The sequence below is a fragment of the Nuphar pumila genome, chromosome 3 (genome assembly GCF_984573655.1).
Source record: "Nuphar pumila chromosome 3, dmNupPumi1.hap1.1, whole genome shotgun sequence".
NCBI classification, from domain to species: Eukaryota; Viridiplantae; Streptophyta; class Magnoliopsida; order Nymphaeales; family Nymphaeaceae; genus Nuphar; species Nuphar pumila.
In genome coordinates this window covers 29,405,614-29,422,141 of record NC_143251.1, presented here as the reverse complement: position 1 = coordinate 29,422,141, position 16,528 = coordinate 29,405,614, and the positions used below count along the sequence as shown (strand labels likewise).

The 16,528-nt window shown below is 39.0% G+C and overlaps 1 protein-coding gene across 2 annotated transcripts in view; it reads left to right on the top strand.

Moving 5' to 3' along the window:
* The window catches only part of LOC149842451 (protein CHROMATIN REMODELING 19-like), a 62,286-nt gene extending 47,806 nt beyond the window's left edge, over positions 1 to 14,480 (top strand). For both annotated transcript variants that reach the window (XM_089999179.1, XM_089999180.1), the window contains exons 10-13: positions 12,890 to 12,967; positions 13,346 to 13,482; positions 13,614 to 13,832; positions 13,971 to 14,480. In XM_089999179.1, the coding sequence (XP_089855305.1) occupies positions 12,890 to 12,967; positions 13,346 to 13,482; positions 13,614 to 13,832; positions 13,971 to 14,133 (597 nt within the window). In that variant the 3' untranslated portion in view covers positions 14,134 to 14,480. The remainder of the gene's footprint in view (positions 1 to 12,889; positions 12,968 to 13,345; positions 13,483 to 13,613; positions 13,833 to 13,970) is intronic.
* Positions 14,481 to 16,528: the final 2,048 nt, after the last annotated feature.

Here is a 16,528-nt window from a genome sequence, read left to right as displayed (position 1 = left end):
CTCATTATAAATAAGAGTTTAAGAGGAGTGAAAGAGGCTTTTCTCTCCTTGGGATTCACCCCCCCTCCCTTTTCTTCTTCTTCTTCCATCTCTTCCCAACACCCTAACCGGCCAGCTGGTTTGTGTTTTCCCATACTTGAAGATCAACTCTGGAGGTGCGTGACAAGTCATAAAGGCCACTCTTCTTCTCCCCAATCCGTCGGAGGCGAACCACGCGGTGAGTCTCTTCTCCCTTCTTTCTTTAGAGTCGGGTTTACATGCATATAGGATAGTTTGTTTTTATTTTTATGCATTAGTTTTTAATGTGTTTTAATTTCTGATTTTGCACCTTTAGTTTAGCATAATATATGTTGTTAAAATTCTGATTCTTAGGCTGAGTATCAACACCCTAACCGACAACCAAAACCGACGGGTAGAACTAGTCTATTAGCCTAGTTATATCGATTTTCAGTTTTTCTTTTAGTTGGACTCATTTTTCTTAGTGAGTTGATTGTTTTCAGGCGTGTTTAAAGTCACGTTAATTTCTGTTTTTCGTCAAAAAATTTAGAGTTTAACATGAGTTTAAGGTTACTTTCGGTTAGTAGTAGTATAGGTACATCTAGGCTAGTCGTTAGCATCTAGTTAAAATTTTAATGTCCTTTTATTTATAACTAACAAATGTGTAGTGTAGATTTGTTTTGTGCTTTTTCTTTTTGTTTTTTTAGGTGGTGTGTTGTTAGATGGCGTGAGGAACAACATAAAAGGGTGAACTTAGGTGGACGCACAAAACGATATCCCACATAAAAAACAAGAGCTAGCCGAGCAAAATCAATTTGATTTATTTTATTTTTCTAGTGTAGGTCATTAGGCCACATTGTTATTTGGGTTGTATAATCTTTTACTCTTGTTCAAACCATTGGAATAGGTTTTTGCGTGTGTGCTTACATTCTCTTTTATTTGAGGCAATAAAGGTGTGTTTTGTTTGGAGTACGAAAGTTTTAACCCGTTACTTGTGTTCGACCCGGACTCCACCATTAGTGTGAGCCGGTTATTATAATTTGGTGCATGTTTTACACGTGAGATCTTTATTGAAAATATTTTTAAAAATACTTTTAAGAAAAGTTGCATCAAATTTTTGGCATCGTTGATGGGGAACGACGATTTAAGACTAAATATACTCACTTTATTGCCTTTATTTCACATATATTTAGGACTCCTAGTTTTCTTTCGCATTTTTTTTAGGATTGCCTAGTTTATTTTCTGTTGATATCTGGGATTGTTTAGTTTGATTTGGTTTATTAATTAGGATTGTTAGAACCATGTTGAGTGAAAACCATAGAGCCATTTTAATTTTTCTGCCCGACCTACCTACTAGGGTACCATTTTAGGTAACCGAGCATATATTTTATTTTCAAGCTCTATAAATGCATTTGGGTGGTGGTTGTTTATTTCGTTACTTTCTTGCATGCTTCGTGGTGTGGTTTGATTGCGATTGCACGCTAGTGTAGGTAAAAAGCTCTTAGGACGAGTGTTGCACCGGGTCTCAATTCAACGGTGTATTCAAGGGCAATGCTCTTTAGGCCTTAAGCTTGTCGATCTTGTCGATAATCTTGAATTAATCCTCAAGAGATCCCGTAGAGCCAGACTCATGGCGAAAGACCTCGACCAAGTCCATCCATTGAGGGAGTACTTCGATCCTACTGAGCACACTCTTGTCTCCTGCATTGTGAGACCTGTTATAGGAGCCCCACAATATGAAATCAAGGCCAGTGTCATCCAAATGCTACCATCCTTCTATTGGCCTTAGTAACGAAGATACCTATCATCATCTCGATGAGTTTCTAGAGATTTGTTCCACTCAGTGTTGTGAAAAGCGTTGAGGCGAGGCGAGGCGCTCCACCAAAATCTGAGGCGAGGCGTAAGCCTCGAGGCGTAAGCCTCGAGGCGCAAAGCTTAAGCCTCAAATTTTTTTTAAACTTAAAAAAACTATAAAAAATATCTAAAATTATAAATAAATAAGAAATGTTTTATTGATGAAGCACCAACCAACACGAAAAAAAAATCTCAAATAAATACTGAAAAAATATGAGATTAACATGTAAAAGTAACATTAATGCAACAACTTGATCTATGTAAGTATCTAAGAAATAAAATATGAGCATTCATTCAATAAAAAACTAACATTAACAGCAAAATGCATATTAGCACTAACGACATCAAGTCATAATTAGAAAATACATGTTATCATTAACAACCAAATGTTAATGTATTTGTCCAAAACTCTTGAAAATGAGAGTGTTAACATTCACAATTACAACTTAAAGACCCAAAAAACATATAAATGGTCAATAGCTTTATGATATGAATTAGGGCCTAGGCTCTTGTTGTGTCTCGTCATCATCAATATCTAAGTCTTCAATATCATCATCTGAAGAATCCATATAAATAGGTTCTCCATCTTCATTCTCTGACTCTTCATCATCTATAGTTTAAGTTTCTTCATCCACGTCCTCAGTTACTTCTTTTGCTTTTCTTTTCCCTTCAATAAAAAATTATGTATTAAATATTTATGTTATGTAATTAAAAAAATACATTTATATTCATAGCTAGGTAAAAGGAATATAACTTTACCTCGATCTCTTGAAGACATGTCTTGCCTAGAACCACTTTGTGAAACATGAGGTGAAGTGACTTTTTCAATAGGCACATGCTCAATGGCATTTATGTCAAAGTTCGAATCCAACCATGAATCCTCCAACCAATTGGGATCACTTGGCAACACTGGATCTTCCTTCTCCACAATCCACTCATTGTCTGAGTCTATATGATTTAGACATATAGGGTCTTTGGTAGCCTTCCTCTTCATATTTTTCTCTCTTAATTTCATATTGTACATTACAAAAACCAATGCATTCATCTTCTCTTGTTCAAGTCTATTCTTTCATTTTGTATGCACCTATAATTTCAAATCATTGATAATCAAATATAAGATAATTAAACTTATAAAAATGTATTTCAAAAATAAAACACAAAGTCACAAACCAATGAGAAAGTACTCAAATTCCTCTAACAGCCCGATGCACTGCATGTCAAACTTAGAATTCGAATTGCAAAATTCATCAACTCAGGATTTTCGTGCCTAAATGAACACCAATCAGCTGCATTCAAATAAAATAATAAAAAATGATAAAAACATTAAGAATGTCATAATTAATAAAAACATAAAAAAATATTGACAACTAACAACATAATTGCAAACTTATCAGGACTTTTTAATTTTCTTGTTGTAACAACTGTCTCTCTGCCAAACAACCCCTTTGCCTTTTTAAATGCATCGATTTGTGTTGTAATTTTCAACCGAATATTTGCATCAGAAACTAATTTTTCAACACAATCATAAAAGCCACTCATAACTTCTCCATCAGGGTTGAAGTTGTCAGCATAATGAAAATGTAGATTTAAATAATAGGCAATTGTATGCAAAGGCTTATGAAGTTGCAAGTCTCATCGTCTATCAATGATATCCCAAATAGGTTTATATTTTCTTTCGACATTGTCAAGGTTTGAAGCAATTTCCTCTTTCGCTGTATCCATTGCCTCATACAAAAATCCCATAGCAGGTTCGTCCGCATCAACGAGTCACAACATTTTCACGAGAGGTAGTGTAGCTTTAATTGCATATGATATGACAGCCCAAAACTTATGATCATTAAGAACAATATAAAAAATGTTCTTAGCATCAGATTTCTTATAGTAATTAGATGATCTAAAATTTAAAGATAAGAACATCGACTTTAACTCTTTCTTATAACATCCAATACTATAAAGTGTAAGATATGTTGTGGCAAAACGAGTGATGGTTGGACGCAGAAGTTCTTTCTTCTTTGCATGGTTTTAAAACTCGCCGAGTCAACTCGTTGACTCGGCTGACTCAGCTCGGCTCGGCCCTCCAACGAGCCAACTCGGCAAGGCAAACTCGGCTTGCCAAGACTTGGGCTTGACTCGGGCGAGTTCTGGGATATTTGAAATTTGATTTTTTATTTGAGTTGAAACAAACATGGGATAAAGTGCGATTGTTACAGACATAACATATGTTTTGTCTGTTATGTTCTAAGGGTCTTTCCAATCTTGGACAAGCAATCAGACAGACCCTTAGGGTCTCTTGTGAGTGTGTCCTTAGTGGTCCTTGTGTTGGCTGATTTGGTGGACTGATGTGCTCATTGGATTTGTGGTATGTGTGCTCTTGGATCTTCCCTGTGTGTGTTAACTTTGTAACATGTACCAGGTATCACCAGGTATCACTATCATAGCATAATCAACTATAATATTCATCATGTATTATCAGAAGCATAGAATTAAGGAACTAAGTATATGTTGGAAACTGGTAATTGGCCTTGTGGTAGCCAGTAGCTAGAAGTCACTCAAGAGAGGATTCATAACGTTTCCATAAATTTCTACCAATAAGACAAATGTCAACAGAGCTTCACATAAGTTCTTGATTGCTTGACAATGCACAGAACCATCAAAATACAAAAATCCCGCTAATTCATAAGAAACAACATTAGGAGCCAATGTTCATAGGGAAAAGAGTTTTAGCTCTATTTGGGAGTGAACAACCAGGATTTTATATGCTGCATCTCTTTCCAGAATTTTTGTCATGCCACTTAATTTCATATTTTTCAACTTACACCATCGTTATTCTTAAACTTACTCCATAGTCCTTTGTCTAAAAAAGAAATTTGAAGGCTATTTAGCAGGCTATCCTAGAGTTTTTTGCTACAACATTAGTTGCTTTTAATGACCTTTGTTTATTTGTCAAGGATGTACATTTATATATTGTCACATGGACAACAAAAAGGACACATGGCATGCCATTGTTCAATTTTTCATTAAGAATACTGTATAAGGGGGTATTACACAAGGGTAACTGGTAAGTTGGGAATATTCCTGTGAGATAGTCTGGCAGCGATCAGCCTATGCATTTTTCAATGCTACTGCTCTCTATGAATGGTTTAACTAGAAAATGACAAACCCAGGAAGAATACAAGCAAAAACCAAGCTAATTTAGTCGATGCCAATTGTTATCAGTTCAAAAGCAACCTAAGAAAGAGTCACATCTCTCTCCCAGTTTCAGTGATTACATGCCTTAACACAACCCAAGGATCTCTTGTTTACTGAAAAACATGGTTTGAGACAAATTATAAATTGTTTTTCTTTTAAAATCAAAAGTTAACAAAACCCGGTCCGAGTCATCGAGTTGACCCGCCGAGTCACGAGTCAATAAAGAACGAGTCGAGTCCCGAGTCACGGGTTTTAAAACCTTGTTTCTTTGTAAATTTTCTCATTAAATTTAATACCCATGCATGACTATAAATGTATCTTGTAAATTTTTTTGCCTTTTCCACTGTATCTTTAAAAATTGATATCTTTTCAATATCTTCTAACATAAGATCAAAGCAGTCCGCTGCACATGGTGTCCAAAAACATGTTTTTCCTGTTGTTAACATATTCCCAACTGCCACATAATTTGGTGCATTATCTGTAATGAATTGCACCACATTACTTTCACCAACTTCATTAACAACTTCTTTAAACAACTTACACAAATTTGCACCAGCTTTTTTCATGTCGTTGATGTCAACAGACTTCAAAAATATTGTCCCAGATGAGTTCACAAGAAAATTAATTAAGTTTCTTCATTTTTCATCTATCTAACCATCTTCCATAATGCTGCAACCAACCTTTGGCCATTCTTTTTTGAACTCTTTTAAAATTTCATGAGTACAATCTACCTCGTCCTTCAAAATCCACGTTCTGATCTCGTGATAAGAAGGCGGTTTGAACCCTCGCCCATAATTTGCAACAGCTTCTACCATTGCACCAAAATATGGACTGTTGCAAAGATTAAGTGATAAGACATTTGCATAAAAAAATCTATCAATGGCACAACATACATTTTTCTTTCATTCCTTTTGAAAGCAGTGTTTATTGTGGTTTGTCGTGCTTCTTTGTTCACAAAAAGGTCCATAGGACCATCCGTACTTGTTTTTGCATTACTACATGATCCACTAGTTTCTTTATTCACATTATCGCCTGTTGATGATCCAAAATAGACACTTCTCCCGATATCCAACTTGTTTTGTTCTAACTCTTCTTTTTTTGCTTCTGATCCTTTAGATGATTCTGAAAAAATCTTTTCACATCAGGTGAAACCGCTTTGCACATGCTTACACCATGTTTTGTGCCAGCTAAGTGATGTTTTAGCCTATAGATGCCTCCTGTAGTCTCTTTATAACAGTAATTGCAAATTACATGTCCTACGAGTTTGGAATCTGTAGTAGGATTTGGAACTTTAACTCCATGATCCCATCCTACATCCTTTGTCATTGTTCAACTGCAAAAATACATATAACAAAATATATATTAACATCATGCATTCTGCTGACCACATTACATGAAAACAAATGCAAAATAGACAAAGGGAACCACAACCAAAAAGACCAAATAAGCCTATCCATGATTTGACACAATCATTTTATTTAATTATGGTTGCTTCATTACAATCCTGGTGTATAAGCTATATAGGAATCCTAGAAAAAAACATAATTGAGCAACAGGAGCGGAGCTACGCTGCGCATGTGTGCCAAAGTAATAGAAACAAAACAATGACGACATACATAACTCTTCTGTACTAATATACAACATGCTAACTGAAGGCATAGTAGTCAGGAAGTTGCAAATCTATCAAAATATAATGTGAGTTGAAAGATCCTTTAAGTAATTTGTCCATCTTAACCAGGTTTGGTCCGTTGCAGGTTTTGTAAACCAAACCCATGATTGTGATCTCTTTAGTTCTTTTAGTTGAAAACACATACCACATTCAAAACTTGTCATGTTTAGTTAGATTTTTAAAGAAATCTAAAAATCAGCATACTGTATTACACTAAAACTTCAACATAAGTATTAATGTACTGCAATTTTTTTAACTAGTCTCACTAGTATTAATGTATCTAAAAACGATAATTAATAAATTAACAACTAAATTCTAATCTAAATACAAGAAATAAAATTTCTAAGATTGAAAATAAACTTAACAAGAAAATGTAACAAGAAAATGATGGCAAATGCAAGCAAAACAATAAGACACCCTATGCAGAGAACTATTAGTAGTGATGCAAACACATATTAGCAACTAAAAGTAAAGATACAAGTTCAGCAATCCACAGGAATGTATTACAATCCTAATCTATTCAAACATTTGCATGAATTTTTTCACAGAACAAAGCAATGTAAAGTAGAGAAAGATATTACATACGAAAAAGATTAAAAGGGAGAAACAAAACATAATTGTTAATGAACCAACACCATAATCAAGTAAACTACAAAAATCGTCAACACACAAAGCACAATCAACATAACTAAAGTAGAACCAGCTCCACCCCCCCTGTCGACAAGGCAAATGGCAGGGGGGTTGGAGCCCCCTACCTGCAAAGCAAGAAGGATAGGGGGTGCAGAGCCCCCTGTCTGACGACAAGGTGAGCGATAGGGGGCGGAGCCCCCTACCAAAAAAGAAAGAGACAGGGGGCTTCACCCTCTTGTCGGTCGACCACGAGAGAAAAGCAGAGGGGGGGGGGGACCCCCTGCCCACGAAAGGCGACGACAAGGGGCACCGCCCCCCTGTCGGTCGACCCCAAAAGAAAGGCAGGGGGTAACCCCCTGTCGTCGAGAGGCAACGACAGGGGGCTCTGCCCCCTGTTGGTCGACCCCTCAAAAGAAAGGCAGGGGGTAACCCCTTGTCTGACGACAAGGTGAGCGACACTGGGCGGCGCCCCCTACCGAAAAAGAAAGAGATAGGGGGCTTCGCCCTCCTGTCGGTCGACCAAGAGAGAAAAGCAAAGGGGGGGAACCCCCTGCCCACGAAAGGCGACGACAGGGGCTCCGCCCCCCTATCGGTCGACCAACAGAGAAAAGCAGAGGGGGGGGGGGACCCCTGCCGACGATAGGGGGCTCCACCCCCCTGTCGGTTGACCCCAAAAGAAAGGCAGGGGGTAACCCCCTGTCGACGAGAGGCGACGATAGGGGGCTCTGCCCCCTGTCAGTCGACCCCTCACGGAGAAGAAGAAGCAAAGAAGAGGGTTTACCTGTCATCGAAAAACGCAGAGGAAAGGTGGCGTCAGGGATGTCGGTCGAGGTCGCTGGAACGGACGACAGTGGCGATGAGTCGTTGGTGCCCTTGCAACAGAGACAAGAAGACGGTGGTGGCCGGCGGGTCGCCGACGCCTTCTCAGCAGAGAAAAGAAGGTGGAAGAGGCGATGACCAGCGGCGGGTGGTGGCCGGCGACAGCGGTCGCGGGGGACGAGAGGGGACAGAGTGGAGAGAGAAGGGGCAAGGCCTTTTGCCCATCGCTCGAGGGGCCTGTGTCTTTTTTAAAGAAGGTTCACGATCCTTCGAGAATTCGGGCCCGGGTCCGGGCCATCCGATTTTTTAATGCACGCCTCGCCTCAAGGCGCATGAGGCATACACTTTTATGGTTTTGCGCTTTTTAAGTGCACCTCAAGGCAAAAAGGCCCTCGCCTCGAGGCGAGGCGCGCTTTTTGTGCCTTGAGGCACATTTTTAACAACACTGATTATGACCATTCAATTATGTGGTGTAACAGAAACTAATGACGAATGAGCACGATGTGCAGATGCAGAGTTTCAGTCCCTAGCTTGCAACAGATGGAATCTCTTGGTTGATGATATTTGATCTTTCTGCGAGGCAAAATTTTGAAGTTGAAAGACTTGAGGCTTGCGGTGTGGGACTGGAAACTAGGTGATTGGAACACTTGTCAATGATGCTATTAGATGGGGCATAGAGCTAATAAAGTTAAGCAATTATTTCCAGAAACCATTAATGACATAATCTACTTGTAATGTTAGCATAACAACAAATATTGCCTTTTTTTTCCAAGTATTGCCTATCACCCTCCGGGCTTATGAAATTTGGTTTTATTGGAGTGCCCGCCTGTGTATAACTGCTTAGTTATACACTGCCGGTCCCAAGCCCGGATAAAGGAGGAGGGTTGCGGTAGGCCAGTGACAGCCAGCATAAAAAACTTAGTCATACCCTATGAATATGAACCAATATGAGAATTTCGTTGGGGCGTTCCCTACTGAGCGACGCACTGTACTCTATAGGCTCGGAGGCAGTGATAAATGGGCAAGGGTTGCTAGGTCGTCGCCCGGAAGCGACGCGTCACACCGGCGCCCGGGTGTGGTGTCAAATAGGCAAGGGTTCCCTCATTTTGTTGGACGGGTGGGGGTAAAGAAGTTAGTCCAAGACAATAAAATTAGGTTAGCCACTTGGAACATAGGGTCTTTAACTGGTAAGTTGGTAGAGTTAGCAGATGTTATGTGTAGGAGAAAGATTGATATTTTATGTCTACAAGAGACCAAATGGGTAGGTGAGAAAGCAAAAGTGATAGAACCTTGGGGATATAAGATTTGGTATACATGAATAAATAGGAATAGGAATGGAGTAGGGATTGTTATGAGTCGTGAGTTTATAGATAATGTAGTTGAGGTCCGTAGGAAGGGTGATAGGATTTTACTTATTAAATTAGTATTAGGTACGAATATTATTAATATTATTAGTGTTTATGCACCTCAAGTAGGTTTAGATGATTCCATTAAGCGTCAATTTTGGGAAGATTTAGATGGAGTAGTACAAAGGATATCTTATGAAGAAAGGCTTTTCATCGGCGGTGACCTTAATGGGCATGTAGGCATTAGTAGGGATGGATTTGAGAGTATCCATGGAGGCTATGGTATAGGAGAAAGAAACGAAAGTGGAGAAAGGATTTTAGATTTTGGTTTGTCCTATGATATGATTTTAGCAAACACTTGGTTTAGGAAGAGGGAGTCTCACCTAGTAACATTTGAAAGTGGGGTTAATACGAGTCAGATAGATTTTTTCCTACTTAGAAAGAGAGATAGGGGTTGTTGCATAGATTGTAAGGTTATACCGGGAGAAAGTGTAGCTACACAACATAGAGTCTTAATTTTAGATCTTAGAATTAGACAATGCCGCAAAAGGGATATACATAAGATAGATCATAGAATTAAGTAGTGGGCACTGAAAGGAGCTAAACAAGAAATGTTTGTAGAGCGGGTAGTTAAGGAAGCTGATTGGTGTCTCGAGGAGGATTCAGAATCAATGTGGAATAAGATAGCAGGTGGCATGAGAAAGGTGGCTAAGGAGGTATTGGGTGAGTTTAAAGGCGGTGGAACGAGGATGTCAAATTAGCTATTAAGGTTAGAAGAGAGTGTCATAGAAATCTAAGTAAGAGTCGTGATAATGAGAATTTGAAGAAGTATATGATAGCAAAGAAGAAAGCTAAAAAAGTAGTTCGAAACGCGAGGAATAAGGAATATAAGGAGGTTTATGACAAGTTGGATACCAAAGAGGGCGAGAAGGATATTTATAGGCTTGCAAAGATGAGAGATAGGAAATCGAGGGATCTGGGTATGATTAAATGTATCAAAGATGAAATACAAAGGATTTTAGTCAAAGATGAGGAGATTAAGGAGAGATGGAAAGATTATTTTGATAAGCTATTTAATGAAAGTCATGCCCAGGATCTTGGAGACTTGTTCATTCCTTTTCATGAGATGAATCGTGACTTCATGCGCAAGATTCAAAAGAAAGAAATTGCAGAGGCTTTGAAGAAAATGAAATCAAGAAGGGTAGTTGGCCTAGATGGTATACCTATCGAGGCTTGAAAATGCTTGGGAGAGAAAGGTTTAGAATGGTTGACAGATCTTTTTAACAAGATTTGGCGGGCAAATAAGATGCCTAATGAGTGGAGGAAGAGTACTTTGATGCCTCTATATAAGAATAAGGGTGATATACAAGATTGCACAAACTATCGTGGTATAAAACTCATGAGTCATACTATGAAACTTTGGGAGAGGGTGATTGAGTCTAGGTTGAGGAAGGTTGTCATGATATTCGAGAATCAATTTGGTTTTATGCCTGGAAGATTGGAAGATCAACTATGGAAGCTATACATCTTCTTAGACAACTTATTGAGAGAAATAGAAAGAGTAACAAAGATTTGCATACGGATTTTATTGATTTGGAGAAGGCATACGATAGAGTACCTAGAGACGTTCTCTGGTGGACAATGATAAAGAAATGTGTTTCTCTCAAGTATATTAGTATAATTAAGGATATGTATGAAGGAGTAGTAACTAATGTCCGCACTTGTGGAGGGGTGACAACCAATTTTTCTATAACGGTTGGGTTACATCAAGGATCTGCTTTAAGCCCTTTCCTATTTGCTATAGTGATGGATGAGCTTACGAGATCAATTCAAGAAAATGTGCTGTGGTGTATGTTGTTTGCTGATGATATTGTTTTGATTGATGAGTCTAGAGCTAGGGTTAATGCTAAGTTAGAATTATGGAGACAGACATTGGAAGCAAGAGGTCTTAAGTTGAGTAAGAGTAAGACAGAATATATGGAATGTCGGTTTAGTAAGCAACGAAGTAGTGATGGGAGTGTAGTGAAGCTTGGTGAGCAAGAAATACCGGTGGATGATTGTTTCAAATATTTGGGATCTATCGTTCAAAAGTATGGAGAAATTGATGGAGATGTAAATCATAGGATAAAGGTTGGGTGGATGAAATGGAAAAGTGCAACTGGACTGTTGTGCAATCGTAGAATGTCATTGCGGTTGAAGGGAAAGTTTTATAAGACGACTATTAGGCCCTCTTTACTATATGGTACATAATGTTGGGCTGCCAAGAGACATCATATTCAAAAAATGAGTGTAGCTGAGATGTGTATGCTTAGATGGATGTGAAAATACAATAAAAGATAAGATTTGGAACGAGGAGATACGTAAGAAGGTAGGCGTTGCACCCATTGAAAATAAGATGAGAGAGAATCGTTTGCGGTCGTTTGGACATATTCGGCGAAGGCCTAATGATGCTCCAGTTAGAAGGATGGAGAAATGGGAAAATATATTAGTTAAAAGAGGTCGGGGTAGGCCTAGGAAGACTTGGATGAAGATGATAGGAAAGGATATGAATGCTTTGAACCTCACCGAGGACATGGCATTGGATAAATATGATTGGGGGAGAAGGATTCATGTGGATGACCCAGAATGATTTTCTTTGTTGGTTCATATCGCCGACCCCAATTGTTTTGGGATGAAGCCGTAGTTGTTGTTGTTGGTTTTATTGGAGTGCAGAAGGTGCTTGGATTGGATAAAAAAACTTGCAGTCAGCCACAAGGAAATGTTATCTTTATATACTTTTTGTTATTCAGATCAGTGTGTCAAGGGCAAGGATTTTTTTGCACTCTAAACACATAAAAAAGTCAAACAAACATTATTGATTGCTTTGTTGAAAAGGGTTATCTAAAAGAATGCATTCTGTAGCTTGAAAGGCCATTTACTGTGAGCCAGATCAGTGTGTCAAGAGTTAGGTTTTTTTTAGGTTCATGCTTTCAGAGTAGTTGTCAAAAACACATTATGGAACAAAATTAATCCTTCTCATGGTATATTCTCAAAGTTTCATGCAATTTGCATTGTCTTATTTCTAGGCTGATTATATAGAGAAACTGGTGATACAAAATGAGATGATATAGTAAAGTTCTTAGTCAAGTGTTCATGACATAAGCACGATGCTGAAATCCCAGTATATGCCTTCAAATACATGTAAATAATTTTAATATCAATATTTTCTATAATATTGAAAATATCTAATTTTTTGTGCAAACTATCATATGCTTCTGGTGGCTTGTCCTGGCCTTCAATGGACAGCGTCCATTTAAATGATTCTTCCAAGAAGGAATGCTTTTTCTAAATTATTTGTATTATGTTTTTCCCTGCTCATATCCTGGTTGTGTTGATCTTATTGCAGCTTTTAATTTCTTATGGCGGCATTGATGCCAGTGTCACCCTTAAAGAGGGACACTTTTTGGGTTCTGCTAAATGTCAGGTTTGTCTACTTTGCCCATGTAAAGATTTCATCTTGTGGCCAACAATTTCTTAATATTTAATTGAATTGTTTAACGTTAAGTGGGTAAAGTATTTGATTTTAACATGGTTAGATTAATTGAAGTAGTCTACTAAACTTGAAGTCTTGGACTTAAGAGTCCTGAGTCCTTATGATTTCACTGCTATCACTTGTTTGGGTTGCTTGAATTCATACATGCTTGTATTCAGCTAATAATGGTTCTGTTACAATGCTGTATCAACTAAGAGTTTTGAGGCTTTAAAACTCTGGTTTGTAGGTATTCCATTTGATTCTGATGCTATTTGCTTGATCCTTTTGGGATTTGATAAACTTGTTTGCATCCCACCCTTATGATTGCAGGCATTGGCAGAACTTTTACCTTCACTTAAGAAAGCAGGTCATCGCGTCCTAATCTTCAGCCAATGGACTACAATGCTTGATATTTTGGAGTGGGCCTTGGATGTCATAGGAGTGACCTATAGCCGTCTTGATGGCAGGTTGTATGATCATGGTTCATAAACATATTTTTATAATATCATCTCTCTCTCTCTCATGGTTTTACAAGCATTATGTTTGGTGGTCACCTTTGATGCTACTTGTCAGTTCACTCTGGTGCCTTTGATGACAGTACTCAGGTAACAGAAAGGCAGACTATAGTGGACACATTCAACAATGACACTTCAATTTTTGCGTGTTTACTATCAACAAGAGCAGGAGGGCAGGGACTGAACTTGACAGGAGCCGACACTGTAATTATACATGACATGGATTTCAACCCACAAATGGATCGGCAAGCTGAGGATCGCTGCCATCGAATTGGCCAGACAAAGCCTGTGACTGTGTACAGGTACCTAAGAATCTTGAGGAGATGAAAAACAAGTAGATACTGTAAAAAATTCTGGCACAGGAAAAAGTGACTGGAACAACCCAGTTCTTGTAATAATGCAAGGCGGTTGTTTCTGACAAGTTTTGATAAGTTTTGCAGGCTTGTGACCAAAGGCACGGTTGACGAGAACATCTTTGAGATTGCCAAACGCAAATTGATCTTGGATGCAGCAGTGCTTGAATCTGGAATGGAGCTGGATGCTGAAAATGAAATATCTGAGAAAACCATGGGAGAAATTTTGGCCTCAATCTTGCTGGGGTAGGCAGAAGGCAGAAGTTTGGTTCTAGTCAGAACAGTTAAAGGAGCCATTTTGGCAGCACTGGGGGGAGCCAATGAAACCTTTCCATGGTAAAGTCCGGAAAGGTTCAGAGGTGTTCTCCCTTCATTGCTTCCAGTGGCGTTGCCGTGGAGCTGTTTACGCATTGAATACTGAGCCCCAAAGTGGCCCTCAGGAACGAAATTTCAGTCTCCTGCAATGGTCACCTCAGATTTTGGTCCGTCATGGAAGATCAATGTCAATTGTTTTATCTATACGTGAATGATTTTTCGTTACAAAAAGTTTGTATAAACGTGATTTGATTTGTATGGTCCCTGTGCATGTTCATGCCTCCATTGTTTGGTGCCACAACACCTGAACCTGCACTTGTGAGCTGCCGTTGCCTTTTGCCGTGGCAAGGGACCGTACAGGTACAATTTTTTAGCAAAAGCTTACGTAGATATGATGTTGCAGTTTGTACTCTTTTGGGGCATGAGCCCAGTTTTCCAAGGCACAGACATTTGTTACTTGTAGGGATGGCAGTGGACCGGGGGAAAGCGGGGCCCTGCCCCGCCTTGCCCCGTTTGGACCTGGGATGAAGGCTATGAAACGGGGATGGAGGTGGGGACGAAGGTTAAAATCCATCCCCGTTTGGGGATGGACTTACACTTTTCCCCGCCCTGCCCTGTCCCCGCCACGATCCCTGCCTAGCCCTGCCCCATCCCCAGTCCTAAAGGATGGCAATAGATTACGGGGAAACGGGTTCCGCCCCGCCTCATCCCCGTTTGAACCGGAGATGGAGGACAAGAAACGGGGGTGGAGGTTAAAATCCATCCCCGTCGGGGATGGAGGTTCTAATCTTAAGACGGGGCGGGGGTGGAGACCCTGCCCCCGCCCCAGTCCATTGCCATCCCTAGTTGTGCGTATGTGCCATCTGGACGTGATGGCAAGACATGAGAAGATGAAAAGCTTTGTCCATGCACTTCTGTGCAGCATTGCCTCCTGGACAAAAGAAAAAAGGAAAACATAAGAAACTTAATGAACAAAATTCAAGAATTACTTCCGGAAAGATTCCTTCAAATTAATTTTTTACGATGGGTAAATTCTTACGGAAGCCCAGTGATTCTAACCCTAGTTAGCAAATCTCTGTCTAGAACACTTTTTAGTAAAATTTTGGAAGTAGAAAACACAATTTGGAATTGTGTTTTCCAAAAAAAAGGCAAAAAACTTTTCTCAAAAGAAACAATTAGAACATGAAAAAGTTTGTTTAAAAAATAGATTTAAAATAAAAAGTTCAATTATATATTCAGTTGGATCGGAACTTGGTTTGGATTACAATGAATTTTACATTTGGATCTTGTAATTTTTATACCCTCAATTAATATTCAAAGAAAAATCTCATATGAATGTCCGTTTCTCTGAGCATTTTTAATAAAATTAAAATTGAATTACAATTTATATTATTTTGCAATCTGGAGAAGTTGGGCAAAGTAAGGGCGCTTTGCATATGGCTTGTATGAGTTGCCCAAAGGTGAGTTTGACTCTATCGATCCAAACATGGGCATTCTCCTTTTAATTTTGTTTGTAATGAGGCAGTCATAGTTTCTTCGTTCACTGAAACACTCTCACAGCCTTGGTAGTTGCGACCTTAGGCCAAGAGGTCATGGATTAGGTCTTCTTGGATTATGCAATTTTGCTTTGGTGGTCCTTTACATGACTATAGTAGGGTGCCTTAAATTGCAAGGGTTTTATAAGGCCATGAATATATGTTTTTTAGGAGATACAAGGATCTTGAAAGCCTTGGAAAGGTTAGGAGGTGAGTTAGGCTATCTTGTTTCCAAATTCAATGGGAACCTCCTTTCTTTGTTTGGGAACCTTCGACCAATCGGGAGGTTGACTAAGCTTCTTTACTAAGGTTGAATGTGTTAATTCTTTTTCTACTTCAACCTTGGCAAAACATCTTTCTAGGGTTTGAGAATTTTGAGCTATGAGCTCATCTTGTATTCCAACCCTAGACATTTTTTCAAATATGTTTATCGAGGTGGGTTTGGCCCAAACCTCGTGCATGGTACATGAGACTTTGTAAGTCAATGGTCCAAACTCTCTTAGGAGTCTTTTTTGAATACGACCTTAATGGGTGTCCCAAGGAAATGCTCGTCACTGGATACATTTTAAATCCTCGCTATTGAGACATTTAAGGTGCACCATCCTAAATTGATGATTTGCAGCAACAAGGCTGGTTCGCATGTTGAAACACCTCTCGATGATATTCTCAACTGTGGTAGAGGGTCTGAGTTGCTGCCACACAACCTGGACTCCCTCTTGGAGTTACTGTAACAAGCTCATAATGTTATTTACCACACCATTCATGCGCTTTTCAACAACATCGTGTTTGGTGTTT